The sequence below is a fragment of the Clytia hemisphaerica genome, unplaced genomic scaffold (genome assembly GCF_902728285.1).
Source record: "Clytia hemisphaerica strain Z4C2 unplaced genomic scaffold, Clytia hemisphaerica genome assembly, whole genome shotgun sequence".
Classification (NCBI taxonomy): Eukaryota; Metazoa; Cnidaria; class Hydrozoa; order Leptothecata; family Clytiidae; genus Clytia; species Clytia hemisphaerica.
In genome coordinates this window covers 573,562-588,347 of record NW_027103851.1, presented here as the reverse complement: position 1 = coordinate 588,347, position 14,786 = coordinate 573,562, and the positions used below count along the sequence as shown (strand labels likewise).

Genomic DNA, 14,786 nt, shown 5'->3' with positions numbered 1-14,786 from the left:
ATTTTGTTTTGTTCCTCGAATTAGTATATTTTTTTTGTTTTTAGCTGGGATCTGGGAGTCTGGGCTGAAGGTGGGAATTTTAGGATAAGGTGGGACCTGAATTTTCAGGTGGGACCTGGAACCCCCTTGCACACTATGCTGAATATCACGAATAACTCAGTTGCTTTTATTCAGGGATTGGCCACCAAATACAAAGACTTCAGATCAGATCACGCGCTCGCTTTGCTTGCCATGCGTGGAGATATGGGACGCTCTGAAATTCTTCAGGTAAGGTCATGTGCATGCTAAACAATATGTTTCCATTCTTTAGATATTCATATACAAATTAGCACAATAATTGGGTTTGGGATTTTATGTTTTATTTTATACATTCATTTAAGCAGGTAAAATACTACCTTTTTGGCGAATGAGCCCATTCGCCAATTTTGGTGCCATTTGGCGGAATTTATTTTGGCGATTTAATAAAATTTCTAAATTTGGCGAGAATTAATTTTGGCGAACGACAATATTTTAGCTGAAAAAAAAAGAGGAAAGAAAGGGTTTTTAGGAAAAATAGATACTAAATTGAAAGAAAAATTGAATTTGGCGAGAATTTATTTCGGCGAACGACCTATAAATTTCTTCCCTTGGAATATCATAAATTGGAATTTTCTACTTTCAGCTGGTCACTGATCTGAAAATTCGTGAATCAGACGAGCTGACAGACGAACAACGATCGAAATCGATATTCGGCCGCGTGGCGCCAGCTGGTTCAATGTTCGAGTCGTTGGAATCGAGGTTTAAAAAATAAACGAATTGAAATGAACGATAATAGGTATTATTCTAATTTTTACTGTATTTTAATTTATTGTAATGGAGCTAAACTATCGAAAAGCCTGGTTGGTAAACCTTTTGAGGTTCACTGTTTTATAATTTCAATACTCATTTAGAAGGGTAGATAATTAATCGTTTTTAGTTTAGACAAATTTTCTAGACTTTTTTGTGGTCGATCTAATTAGGGCCCTATGTCTGTGATTCTAATCTCTCAAATCTTGCATGCTCCATCGAGCTCCCCAAGCATTTGCCTTATTTCTAGAAAAAAACATCAGTTGAGAGATTCACATGAATCTTAAGTTTTAAGCCAAAAAATATTCCAAATTATAGATTTACAATTTCACAAATATCCGAAGATATTGTATCAAATTTTAATTTAATTTTTTTTATTTGGAAGAATCTTTTTTATACAAAATAATTCTTTGAAACATTCTAACTCCACGATTTGTTTTCACTCGTGCAAATTTTGTTTCATAACTCATGCAATTTACGCAGAGTTCACGCAAACCCGGTTTGTAAAAATTGGGGGAATATTGGAATAATCTTTGAGTATGAAACTGTGGAAAAAAGGAAAATTGGTGCTGAAAATAGGACAGTTTACCGTAATTTATGCATTACGTAATGTTCACCATATCTGAACCTAGATATGTTTATAAGTGCAGTGCTTATAAAAAACATGTAAATAAAAAAACATGTTTATAAAAAAGATAACTAAGCGATAATCCTTATAAATAGCGAGATTATGTATCGGAGATATTCTACGGCTACGGTTGCGGGGCTGTCTGTACGGGTCGTCAACAAAGGCGACATGTCGTTGTCTACTTTGCTCTGTACGGGAAAAACACCAAAACACCGTATAAGCAAAGTCGACATAATGCCGTACGTCAAATATCGAACTTGCTTTCACCCGCCATTACTTGCCGTACTCGCCATTTCCCTCGCCGCTTTAGCCGTAGCCGTAGAGAATTCCAGATACATAATCTCGCTAATATAACTAAACAGAGGTAAATTTTATCTTTCAGCTGGAACTAATAGTTTGAATTCGTCTCACAAAACTAATCAAGGGTTCATAACCACGCTTACTCGGCTAATAATTACTTAAATTATTATAATTATGTTCAATTAAAAAAAAGCGCGTGGTTTCTTTCTTTCATTGCATAACAGGAATACGTATCAGTCACTTTTAAACCGTGGCTCAGATTATTAACAGAACTCATAGTTCAACGGGCTTTAAAAATAACAAAACTGGCTAAAAGCCCTCAAAGTTAGTGTTTTGAATTTTTGAAGCTCCAAAAGTTGGCTTCGAAAATAAAGAATTTCGTCGCACACGCAGAGTTATATAATTTTACGCGGTCCTTAGTTTACCAATAAAGACTCAGCGGGACTAGCACAAAATTGAAAGAAAGAATATATTTTGAATTTTGATTTAACCTTAACACGAATTACTTGTAAAAATCCTTCAATTTTTATTAAGCAAGTTCTCGATAGTTTCAAAAATATAGTAAATAGTTCTCAAAAATTATTTAAAAGGACTAAATCGATTTATAAAAGGTATACTAAATTTAAATATTTGGGGAGAATTAATAAATGGGAAATTTCAAAAATAAAGTCTCCCAAAATAGTCTATATTAATCCATCAAAAAGTATCAATAAATAATTATTGAAACAATAAATTTAAAGAAACTACCGCTGTGCAAACTTCGAAGAGATTTTGAAATCTAAGTTTGGTCAGCGGTTTTCTTTATACTGAGCTAGCGAGACACTCCCCCTTCTTAATGTTTATCGGTTAGTAGGATTTTTCTTGCTAGAAACACCCATGAGGGAGAGCCATTTGTTGACGTAACGATAAATCAATAATTAAGACCGCGTGTTAGGTCAGCGGTCGTGAGATTTCTTTTTTAAAGGGAAATTAAATGGACATTTTTTCACATTAGAAATAAGCCTCGGCGCCGGATTATCTATTTATCGAGAAATAATCCGCGATTAACCCCAAAAATGTGATCAGATCAAAAATAAATCAGCGAATAAAATCCCGACTCTTACTTGATTCATGTACAGCGGTTTAATTTCATCTCAATTTCTAGGAATTCTTACAACAACAAATCTCAAATTCTTGGAATCGACATATTGCTACTGATAAAATTGGTACTATCTAATATCAAAATTACGAATTATCCCTGACTCGGTAACCTTGGGAAGTTTTATAGTGACTTTACGTAAAAGGGGCCTCCCCAGCGGTTTTCGAGACGGCGTGACTGGCGATTTTTCAAGTTCCTGATTTCGTAGGCTTCTGCTCATCCTCTTTTAGCGAAAAAAGTTTCTTACAGGCAAACTATATGCCCAATTTTTGTTGAGACTGATTAAATGGTAAATTATCTTCTTCTGATAAAGTTCTTCTTTCTGGTCTTGAAATTCTCCCTTGCTGTATTTTGATCGTTGTAATTTTTTTTGGAAAAATACGTAAATAATCAAGAAATGATAGTTTCTATTGTGCAATTTAGTACCCAAAGCCACTTGCACGACTTCTTTATTTTACTGATGGGCGTTGGTACAATTGCCCTGGGAAACACCACCACTATTTTTCTCTTTATTTTTGCTATATTTCAATTGTTAAATTTTCTTGATTTCGCAAAAATCTATTCGATCTAATTAATAGGAGTAACCCAAATGGTATCTTATAAGGATTATCATGTTATAGTATTTGTTCAAAATGAAGAAACATTCATAAAAGTGCAACAAAAAAAATGGAAAAAGGAAGAAAAATTCCAGAGAGCAATCACTTCTTGAGGTATCATGGTAACGGTGCAAAGTTTTCCATCAACAACACGTCCATTCAAATTCAAATCATGTTCTGAGTATAGCGTGGATAAATATTCGCAGTGGCTGAAAATCATTAGTCGAAAAGATGTCAAGTGAACGATTAAATTTTATAATCGCACGATGGGTTATTTTTTCTTATTTGGCGCGCCCTCAAAGAGAGCAATTAATCGTTAATCACACTCTTCGATGCAGCGCCATTGTTCACAAAATTTATTTTAATGTTTTTTTCCTACATTTTTTTTACATCGAACTTTTTAATTGCATTCGAAATTCATTTCGTGAGAAAGAAAGTCTATAAACAACAATAAAAGAAAGACACAGAGAGAAGAGAAAAATATAAAACTCTTAGTGTAATTTCTGTAATTTACTTTCCTAACTGGGAAAAAGCAGTGAAATCCATTGTGCGATTAGCTCGTAATCACATAATAACTCGTACAATTCGAAAATTGAACTCGTGATTTTTTTGTTTCGAATTTTCCTCGTCCTTTCGGACTCGGAAAATTAATAACAAAAAAATCACTCGTGCAATTAAATTCGAATTGCACTCGTTATCATGTGATTACATATACTAATTGTAAAATTTAAATTAAATTAAAAGAAAGAGACTTTGATTTATTATTTAGAACTTTAAGTTTCATGCCGCCCGGACGACAATCATCATTCTTTCTGAACTTTCTTTTAATTTGAACAAGCTCTGATATCATCAAGCACTCTCGGCAGATAGAAGAAAAAAGACTTGTACTAGTATAATTGTAAAATTTATTAATTTTGTTTGTAGAATTTATTATATTTGGAGTTTTATCATTCGTGGACCATGCGAATGGGCCATTCCAGTTTTTATTCGTTACCCCCCAATGGACGACATGGAATTTCCGTAGCAAATTGCTTTCATTTCAAGAAAGTCCGGAATTTCCGTAACAAATTTACAAAATACCTATCAAAACCGTGGAATTCCATTACTGTAACCTAAAAAAATCATGGAATTCCAATACTTTAATGCAAAATAAAGTAAAATTCATGGAATTCCGATACTTTCTCTTTAAAGTTTGCCTGGAATTCCGTGCCAAAATTTATTTCAAAAATTGATGTCATCCATTAGGGGGTAATGTTTTTCTTCTGGAATGGTCCAATGTTCTTACGGGGTGAAGCCTGTTACCATAGGCTTGGTATTAAACACACCCCTGTCTCGCAGCCCCGGTGGAACTTTTTTCCTCAGTGGGATAAAAATTACTATTGAAATCCCAATGGGGATAGAAATTCTATGTTCCAAGGTTAAAAATCCAGTGCGGTGGGTTTTGGAGTACATTTTAAACATTGTATTGTATTGAATTTTGAATGGGGATGAAATAAAAGTTAATTTCCCAGTGGGGCTGAAATTCCAGGGTATTTCACCACCGGGAAGAATTTTTGCCAAATTTTGCTGGCTGGGGTCCCGGGGTCTCAGCGGGTCTCTGACGCAGGGGATATTTAAACTCATACTATATACATAATTAGCAATCAATATCATTTCAGCAAAATCAGCTGCATTTCTTCCAGGTTGTCAAATGTTACAATGATTTTCACGAAAAATTCAATACACGCTTTTTCTTTTATAAGAATAACTTCTATAAAGAATATCAGGGTGAGATTTCGGGTTTAAAACAATAGGCCTATTGTTTAGAACAATAGAAAAATAAGAATAATGCTCACCCTCAACCAAAGTACACTATCCTTATAAAAAAAAGCGTGTACTTCTATTTCTAACGATCTTAAGATAAGAAAAGAAATTTTGCATGTTTTGAAAATTGGCAAATGAGCAGAATGAGTCCATTCGCCAATTTTGGTGCAATTTGGCGGAATTTATTTTGACGAGTTAATAAAATTTCTAAGTTTGGCGAGAATCAATTTTGGCGAACGATCCATTTTTGTTCAATACTTTAGCTGTAAAATGAGGAAAAGTAGGGCTTTTAGCGCTTTTAGGAGAAATAGAGACTAGATTGAAAGAAAATTAAATTTGGCAATATATTTTTATATTTGGCGGGAAGAAATTCGCAAAATTCGCCAAAATTTCTTCCCTTAAGATAATTTTGCATTTCAGCCTCGTAATTAGCCTGGGAATCCATGCTATGATTTCTTCTTTGATAAACTGATGGCGAAATGTATAGCATGGTATGGGTTGAGAGTTTGAATTTCTCAGATCCTAATAACGGTTGAAAACATAGCCAATCAAATTTTGTTATTCTTTTACTGGTCACACTTTCTTAGAGAAAGCGCAAGTTTCGAAATTTGGTTTTTATTTTAGTAAGTGAGGACAGCGCTAAATTCGAATTTCCCACTGTAAAAAATGTGAGTCCAATATTGTGTACATCAAATTATAAAAAAACACACGACGGGTCTCCTGTCTACCTCGTAATGTAAAAATGGACTTAGAGAATTTAGAAAAAAGATTATTATATTCAGTAAAGCTTTTGATTTAACCTTTCACTTAAAATATTACTAAAGGAGACTTAATTGAAGGTTTAAGATATGTTTCACGCTGGGATTGAAAATCCGCTGACCAAAATAAAAGTTTTAACTTCTCCCGTTCCCGAAATATCCTTTTAAATTTTCAAAACAAAAGAAGGTTAATAATATCCAGCGGTAGGCGACTCGAAATTATTTTGTTATTGTATTGTATGTATAAAAATGTCATTTTAAATCTTCTATCTATTTATTTTGAATATTTTGTGCTTTTGTTTTATTTTGAAAAATTTCGCAATAAATTTCCCAGTAGTCTTTATCCACGCGTGGATTAGGATATCAAGAATAGTTTATCAAAAAAAGAGAGGAAATTTTTAAATCCCAGCGGAGCTTGACTATTTATTATTTTATTGATGTTTTTTCATAATTTCCCTGAGAAAAAATCAGCGGTTTTGAGAGAAAAATTATAATTAGTGTACTCCATCGGCGTGATTTCTCATTGGTTTATCCTTCTAAAATGATTAGAAGGGGGAGAAAAAACAATGGGGTGGAGAGCAGAAAACCATAGTGATAGACCTCGCATGGATACCGCTGTCTAAGAACGAGAAAATAATTTTTATATTATTACTATCTTTTGTTATCAAAATTTTTCGATCATTCTTTATTTTATTGCCGTCATTAAAATTTTTTCTTTTCCCTCATTTCTTTTGTTTTGTAGAAGCACGCGTCTTGAGTTTATTGATTTGAAAATTACAATAAAAATCAGAGGATAATATTCGTGAATAAATAGAAGAATAAAGAAACATTAAAAGAAAATTACAAACAAAGAGAGAAGAAGATAGGGGGGTTCGTGGCAAAGAGAAACGTACAGCGGTTTTGAGAAGTATAAAAAGGAACCGCGATCCTGGTCAGCAGTTATTCACTGGTCAGCAGTCGAACAAGAAACACTACAAATAATAAATTTCAAATATTTTTTACCGAGAAACGAAAACGAGAATGAAGATGATCAAACATGAAGATTTGTATTACGAAGATTATTCGTCGCATTCGTCTTCCGAAAACGAAAACGACTCTTTGGACGGCGAGAATTGTCGGCTTCCAAAACGAACAAAAGTCGATTGCACGAAACGACTCAAAGCGAGCGCTCGCGAACGACGCAGAAGGCATGTACTGAACGACGCTTTGGAACGGTTACGTCGCAAGGTGCCCAGTGTCGGGTCACGATCATCGAAACTCTCCAAAATCGAAGTCTTACGTATGGCGATCGACTACATTGGAATGTTATCTTATTACGTCAGTTCATCACCCGATCAACAAAGTTTTCATTACTCTCAACAAGACGAACAACAAGTCCCACAGTTAGAACATTATCAACAACAAGCCATGTACAACAATAATAATAACCTGATGTCATATCAAGCGGACGCTTATTTACAACAGCACGCTTGGCAACAACAAGGATCACCTGTGATGAATGAAATGAACCAAATGCTAGAGATGCAGGTAAGAAAAAACATTACTTCCGAAAATTATTTGACAACTTTCAACCAGCCATATTATACAATATCCATTCTACATTTGAAATAAAGAGAAATTTTTAAAAGGCGTTACCTTAAAGGGAATTAATTTTTCAACCACGAAAATTAGTTCCGCAAAAAACGCCAATTTATACATACCCTCGCACCGCAAAAATAAGTTTCCTTATAAAACTAACACCATGAAAGTCATTTCCGACCAAGCTACTTTTTGTTTAAGAAAGTGTTGAGTATATCACTAGCAATTTGTCCGCCGACTTTCTCATAAAATACATGCTGACCTAACCGTATCTCATCAATTTTCATTTGTTTTCTTCTCTCCAGCAGTTACAACAATTAACTCACATGGACGATTATAACAACCAACAACCTTACCCACCAATGTAAAAAAGGAAGTGGAAATGTTAGTAATGGAGAAATTCGCCGAAGAAAACGTTAAGGATTCACTGAATATAAACGTCGATGATCGTTTACCATCGCCCTCTTGCGCCCATAACAAATATACCAGTTGGGTTCCCTTGGCACTGCTATCGATCACCGTAATCATCAAGTTACACAAATCTTGCTCAAGTCAATAAAGCGGAACCCGGAAATCCGATAAAGCCGGAACAAAGAACCAAGACGAAGGCGAAAGTAATTGCTCGAGCTTGAGCCAAAGAATGAACTTTCAAGCGGTGTCTCAAAATGTCAAGACTTATTTGTTCCGAAAATGGAGAACAGTTTATAAATAAACAGTTGCAAAAATTAATATATTAAAGATTTTCTATAGACATATTGTACATTTAAAAAAATTATAGTTCAAAATTATTTATACCGCTTTTGTATATATTTCAAAATATTATCATAAACTGGGAAGGGATACTTTCGTTAGATGAAAGCTCTCTCATCCAAACCGTTCAAGTCAATTTTCAATAAGTAGGGCACATTTTAATTTTGTAAAAAAAGAGAAAATTTTATGAGATTTTATTGGTAGGAATTTTGTGTAAATTTATAAACGAACTGTTTGTTTTAATTTATAGTTTTTCATATATTTTTCAGGACTTTATTCATAATGGTAGATAGATAAAAATGTGGACTTTTGATTCACAAAACTATATGGCTAGTTGTGTCACTTTTCTTATTCTTTCTCATTGCTATATACGTATTTCGCCATCAGTTTATAGAATAAGAAATCATAGCATGGATCTCCAGGCTTATTCTTTGCGCAAAATTCAAAGCTTGTAAATTCTAAATACAATATATTTGAGCCTTGATTCCTCCTTTATTATTCAAGGTTGTTCTGAAATCGTTCTTCTAATATTTTGGTGCTTTGGTGCCTTATTGATGTTATAAATGTATAAAAAATTTGATGAAAGAATTAACAAAAAATTTAAAACAATCACCGAATCCATAGTAACTACACTAATTTGTACGTCGAGGAATTTCGACTTGAGATGACATTTAGAGTTAATTTCATTAGATCAATATTTGAGCGCTCTTTACTCTATTTATTAGCACTTAGTCAACAAAACACGTTTTAGAACCTCCCAACTTTTCCTTGTTTACACGACGTTTTTTCGATCCAACACGACATTTTGTGAAGATTCCTTAATTACTGATTAAAGGCATCTCTTCCAACCGAACATTATTTTGAACAAAAGATTTCGTTTTTCAAACTATAAGAATTAATATTATAGATGCTGAATTCCAAATAATTCAACATCAAACAATCCGCAAATACCAAATTCTTTTGTGAACGAGTTTTTTGCTAACAATTTCAACTTCATTCATCAGAGTTCCCTGTAAAAACTGCTTTCCGGAATAATTTCAATCTATTCCTTAACAAGGACTTGTCTCCACTATTTTTCCCGCCATTATGTTCACTGTTCACGTGACTACGTTTCTTAACGATCATTGGTTCAATAAAAACACGTGATATACCAGCTTCCGGTCCGTGAATTACACTATCCTCTAACGGGTTATTTCCACTGATTTCCTGTTCTCCACCACCAGCACCACCGCGGACGTTTCCGGTTACAGAACGTTTTTCCGCTTCACCACTTCCGCTACCTGATCCACTCCCTTCCGGTACGTAGTCTTTCAAAAGTTCATCGTCTTTTCTCTTTTCGTTTACGTCATCGATAGAGTCCGGGTCCGAATCATCGTCATCATTCAATTCATGTTTAACAAGGGAATTGAAAAACACTTTCCGAACAACGTCTCGTGATTGGCCACCTTCTAATGACGACAAATCGTTTTGCATTGTTTCATTCTCCAATCGCATTTCATCAGCGATCGAACCCATTGTCTTCTTATCCAATGAGAGCTCGTCATTATTCTCATAATCGTCAACCGTCAATTCAGTAGTTCGATTATTTTCCTTGGAGCCCAACTCCCTTTTAATCCCTGTATATCCAACGAACGCAGCCAGTGGCGTTATCTTTTTCACGCTTCTCTTAACACCCACCATGGCTGGGGCGCGATTTTGGCGGTAATTATCATCCTCGGGCGTTCCTTTGAATTGTTCAGCACCTCTAAGAACATTTCCTGGGAACGGTTTCACATCATATTCACCGCCATCGCGATAATTCATGTTATGTCGTGTATACGCCATTCCACCTCCTCCACCCATTGAACCGCCACCAGTACCCGCCCAACTTCCACCTCCACCGTGACCATAGCCGCCTCCGCCATCGGGCGAATGGAGGGCGTCTTGATGATGTTCTTCATAATGGTGATGAGCTTCGTCTTCTTCGTGATGGTGATGGTGTGTACCGTGATCGTCGTGATGGTCTGCACACGAAAAAGGGAAAACGTCACGTTACGTAAAACCACGGTCGTTCAGACTAAAAACTTAGCTACTGTATCGTATAAATATGAAATTAGGATGTTTTTCGACCACAACACAACCAGCATGACGGCCCTTTGACAAGGTTGTATACAGTAAGCTAACGGTCATACATAAAACAATTCCTTAAACGTTTATGGCACTTTATGAGATGATTCAACAGCTGATTGGTTGCAAGTGACATATTGACTGATTTTACGTCACTTACAACCAATCAACTGTTGGGTCCATGATGTAATGTCAGAAGACATTGCAATGGTTCATATTATGACTAGCCCACTCACCTCCCCCCATATCATCGTGATGTCCAACATGTTCGTGTTCGTGATGCAAATGGTGATCATCATGATGCTCTGAGAAATGATGTTCCTCTGACCCAACTTCCCCTTCATGTTGATGGTGAACCAAATTCTGCACTTTCGTTTTCTCATTCCGTTCGTTATTTATATACGTGAAATGTTGATGAAATTGTTGAATCCCGCCACCACCATATCCACCGCCACCACCACCTGCCACTGAATTAGCGATGCTTTCATGTGGTTGTAAGAGACCAGCAAATGCGGAATGAAAACGCCATGGATCACGCACAACACTGAAATGACCACCACCCATGTGCACTTTGGTGCCACCGTGGTGTAGTGACGTTATATCCACCTCACCGCCGTGTTCGTCCAGCTAAAAAATGAAAGAAAGGTTCGCTGAACTATCGTCCATTCAAAAATGGCAGTCCATCATTTTCTAATATAGATAGCTTTTAAGGGGAAGAAATACAAGTAATACATCGTTGGAAAGATAAACAATTGAGAATGAAGATGAAAAAATAGAACCAGATATCTATTGACTCGACAAATCTTCATATGGTTTCCAGGGTTTTCATATTAAAATGAGGTATCAACAATATCCCTGGTTTGGAAATAGGGTGTCTATAAAAAGTTTCCCGATTTCCCCGATTCGGTACCTGAAAGAATCCAGCACCAGTATCATAATTGTTGAGTTGCTCATTATCTTCCCCTCCCATGTGAGACATCTCGTGTTGTTCTTGATGATGCCATTGTTCCGGTGATTTGCCTGGCCCTGAACGAATTTGGTACATATAAGAACAATTTTTTAAGAACACAAGCCTCAGATTTAGGCCCTCAGAACAATAGCTTTGGAACAATAAAATTTTAAGAATAATCTCAGACTCAGCCAGAATTTACAGAAAAATAAGGTAATTTACCATGAAGGTTGACTTTGACGTGATGATATCCGCCATGTCCGTAATCACTATGGTGACCACTCCCATAATGCTCTAGTGCGTCGTCATGATCATTATTCTCCTCGTGGTGAATGTGAACCTGCCAACCAATGAGAAGAATAGTCACGTGAAAATTGTCGACGGTTTTTTGCCCAACGGGGGGAGGGGGTTTCAAACTTAAGCTTAAGATGGCCTGAAGATGAACTAAAAATAAAATTTCACCAAGAGAAATGATTTGAGAAACCAGTTATCAAATAATTTATGAAAACCATCCCTCATAAATTATTGGAGGCGGGGAAGGTCCTCCCTTGCCCTGAAATTAATTTTCCTCCCATTCTTCAAATCTCACTCAGTCTTGCTCTACATCCATTTACCAGTTCATTGTTAACACAGTGTGGTTGAGATCTCAAAGGTGTGAATAGAAACTATTGGCCTACATGTATTTTTTATAAACATAACGTTTATAAGCATACCGAGACTTGAATTTGTCTAAAAAATAAGCATATTACAAGCTTGCGTTATAGGTGTGTAAGTGAAAATTTTTTTTTCTAATAGATGGAAAAGAAGTCGTTGAAGTGCATTTTTTTTTCTGTACTACATGTTGACTTATATTCGCTTGATTAGATACTTTTCACCAATCACCATACCCACTGAGCTTTATAAAGACCCTGGAGGAATTTTCTCAGCAAAGCAAAACATTTTGATCGGAGTTTTTATGAAAGTGGTACCCGCGTCGAGAGCGCTAGATCTGCTTTTCGCTTGCACACTAACGATGTAGCTTCGTTTGTCGTTAGGCAGAATTTTAACACTGCAAGTACCACTTTCAAAAAAAAAAGAAACTCCGATAAACGATGGCGGGTAACAGGGTTCATAAAAGTCAGTAATCACACCTCATTGTTGACATAGTGTGGTTGATGATGATAATGTTCATGGTGATCATCGATATAATGGTAATCATTGTGTTCGAATGTTGGATTGTAATGATGATGATGTTCGTGGTAATGTGGTTCATTGTAAACGTCCTGGTGGTGGTAGTGTGGCTCGTTGTGGTAAGAATTGTAGTGCGTATGTGGGTTGTAATTCTCAACGCCTGTTGTACCGCCGTAACCACCACCCCATCCACCTTCACCACCACCACCGCCCCAACCACCCTCACCACCGCCTCCGCCTCCACCACCTGATTAAAATGAAATGAAATACGTTTTTAATAAACGTGTTTTGCAGGTTTTTGCTGAATTTTTCTTGAATTTGTAACCTGCATGCAACATGAGATTGAAGGAGAAAGTGATCCTTTTCCCTCTAGACTGAATTTGTTTCGCTGATGTGATGCAGAAAATTGGCTAAAAGAGTCTAAAAAGCACTTTAAAATCTTGACCCATCGGTTTAAATTAAGTCATCCCTTAGATAAAATTCGCCAGAGTCAAAGTTTAACAAAAATCGAAAATAAGCCACTTACCGTACATGCTATTAGTGTACCCAGCACCCCCGCCCTCGTACAAACCATGGCCATGATGCCCACCGCCACCACCGCCCAGATCTTCATCTCCTAAAAATTTGTTTTATAGAAAGGTCGGATTAGTTTATTGCTCCAAAGGCTCTACCAATGATTAAGTAATGAAGTTTTAAACTAAAGTATTATTCATCGCAGTGTATATTTCCAATTTCGCCACTCAAAAATCAACTGGGTAAAACTTAAATGAAGTGGATATGATGAAAATTAAAGTTTTGTCGAAAATATAAAGTTTGGAGTGGTTTTGTTACTGAAACGAAGAAAGCAAAATAAAATCTACAAAAAAACTGCTAAAATTTTAAAGTATATGTTTTTATAGGTAAAGTCAAAACCTTTGAAGCCTTCGGATGCTCTTAGCTTTTTGAGTATTGCAGCCTTAAATTATTCTTAACATGTTCTCATTTTCACTATTTTGTGAGTAATTTGTCCATTTTCCGCAAAAAATGTTCTTAGCTTGTTATAAATATTCAGTGCCATCAAAGCCTTGTGTTTGTTCTTACAAGAAAAACGTGCAGTACAGCTACTCACCTAAATCCAACCTCTCACCATGTTCATCAATAGAGTGAACTTCATCGTGTGCAGGACCATGCATGAAATCCGTGCCATAATGATGTGGGTTATTGTGAAGTTCCATTAAATCGTGACCGTGATCCCAATAGTGACAACACTCGCGTTTCTCTAACGTGTCATTGGTTGAGGTTCGTGTCACGTTCCGAACGAAGTGCGTGCGAATATTGTTCTTTAGTTCAGTAACATTTCTAACGGATCTTTGCTTAAATGTTTTCGTCACGTTTTTGAGGTACGTTTGAGCAGTTTCCTTTAGTTCACTCGCATTTCCGACATATGCTGTTTCTTTAGGAATATGTCGCAATTTCGTGTCTTGTCTGGTTGGTGTTCTTCCGAGAGGTTGATTTCGTGTGCCGTATGAACGTCTCTTAGAGCCATCACGTGTTCGTTTTCTGACAAATAATGTATTAAAAGCTTTCTCTTTCAACGAGACTTTACTTTTCACTTTTGTCTCAAGAATAACATCTTCAGAATTTTTAGATAGTGGTTTCGATAAAGCTTTCTTCGAGATACTGCTTCTACTCAACGTCTTCTTATGAATTTCATTTGTTGGTATCGTGTTTCTAACATGGTTTGAACTTCCCTTTTCCAGAGGAAGACTTTTCCCATTCAGTAATGCAGCCTCAAACAACACCAAGAGAAACCATATCAATGAAAACATTGCAAGGTTGTGGCCAATATCACCAGCATTTCTCAATGCACTCTAAAACATTTCAATATCTATCTAGCTGAAACAAATTCAGGGAAACTATCAAAATAAGCATAAATAGTCTCATGTAAAATAGTTTGATAACTTCTCTCGAAAGGAAATTTCTCAAAAGATTTTCAGATATATTCGAAAGCCAACGTGTATCCAATTGCAAAGCCGCTATATTATTTTTTTGCATAGAACTCAATGAAGATGCAAATGAAATCGTAAAACAATCTACATGCTCAATATGAGGAAAGCATGAAGAACAAAACCCTTTTGAAAGACGCTAAGATATAATATTCAAAAACCAAATCGTTATAGAAAGATATTTTTCTAGATATGAAGTG

General features: G+C 35.8%; 3 protein-coding genes across 3 annotated transcripts in view; 2 read left to right on the top strand and 1 right to left on the bottom strand.

Moving 5' to 3' along the window:
- The window catches only part of LOC136807687 (exocyst complex component 3-like), a 46,246-nt gene extending 44,997 nt beyond the window's left edge, over positions 1-1,249 (top strand). The window contains exons 27-28 of the mRNA XM_067064284.1: positions 175-267; positions 662-1,249. Of these exons, the coding sequence (XP_066920385.1) occupies positions 175-267; positions 662-790 (222 nt within the window). The 3' untranslated portion in view covers positions 791-1,249. The remainder of the gene's footprint in view (positions 1-174; positions 268-661) is intronic.
- Positions 1,250-6,788: 5,539 nt separating this feature from the next.
- On the top strand, positions 6,789-8,701 carry LOC136807684 (transcription factor Atoh7-b-like). Its single transcript, XM_067064282.1, has 2 exons — positions 6,789-7,575; positions 7,932-8,701. Exons 1-2 carry the CDS (start codon positions 7,069-7,071, stop codon positions 7,992-7,994), a joined length of 570 nt encoding a protein of 189 aa, XP_066920383.1. The 5' UTR covers positions 6,789-7,068; the 3' UTR covers positions 7,995-8,701.
- Positions 8,702-9,198: 497 nt separating this feature from the next.
- LOC136807683 (uncharacterized) lies at positions 9,199-14,554 on the bottom strand. The gene is made up of 7 exons (XM_067064281.1): positions 13,710-14,554; positions 13,128-13,217; positions 12,562-12,848; positions 11,654-11,771; positions 11,393-11,508; positions 10,719-11,109; positions 9,199-10,379 (listed from the first exon to the last, which is right to left on the bottom strand). Exons 1-7 carry the CDS (start codon positions 14,407-14,409, stop codon positions 9,370-9,372), a joined length of 2,712 nt encoding a protein of 903 aa, XP_066920382.1. The 5' UTR covers positions 14,410-14,554; the 3' UTR covers positions 9,199-9,369.
- Positions 14,555-14,786: the final 232 nt, after the last annotated feature.

What these genes read in the sequence shown, in the direction of transcription:
- LOC136807684 (XM_067064282.1), top strand. Translation starts at nt 7,069, where the DNA reads ATGAAGATGATCAAACATGAAGATTTGTATTACGAAGATTATTCGTCG. An exon ending in ACCAAATGCTAGAGATGCAG is followed by an intron (nt 7,576 to 7,931) that starts GTAAGAAAAAAC and finishes TCTTCTCTCCAG; the next exon opens with CAGTTACAACAATTAACTCA.
- LOC136807683 (XM_067064281.1), bottom strand. Translation starts at nt 14,409, where the DNA reads ATGTTTTCATTGATATGGTTTCTCTTGGTGTTGTTTGAGGCTGCATTA. An exon ending in TGGTGAGAGGTTGGATTTAG is followed by an intron (nt 13,218 to 13,709) that starts GTGAGTAGCTGT and finishes ACAAATTTTTAG; the next exon opens with GAGATGAAGATCTGGGCGGT. An exon ending in CTGGTGCTGGATTCTTTCAG is followed by an intron (nt 11,110 to 11,392) that starts GTACCGAATCGG and finishes TTCATTTTTTAG; the next exon opens with CTGGACGAACACGGCGGTGA.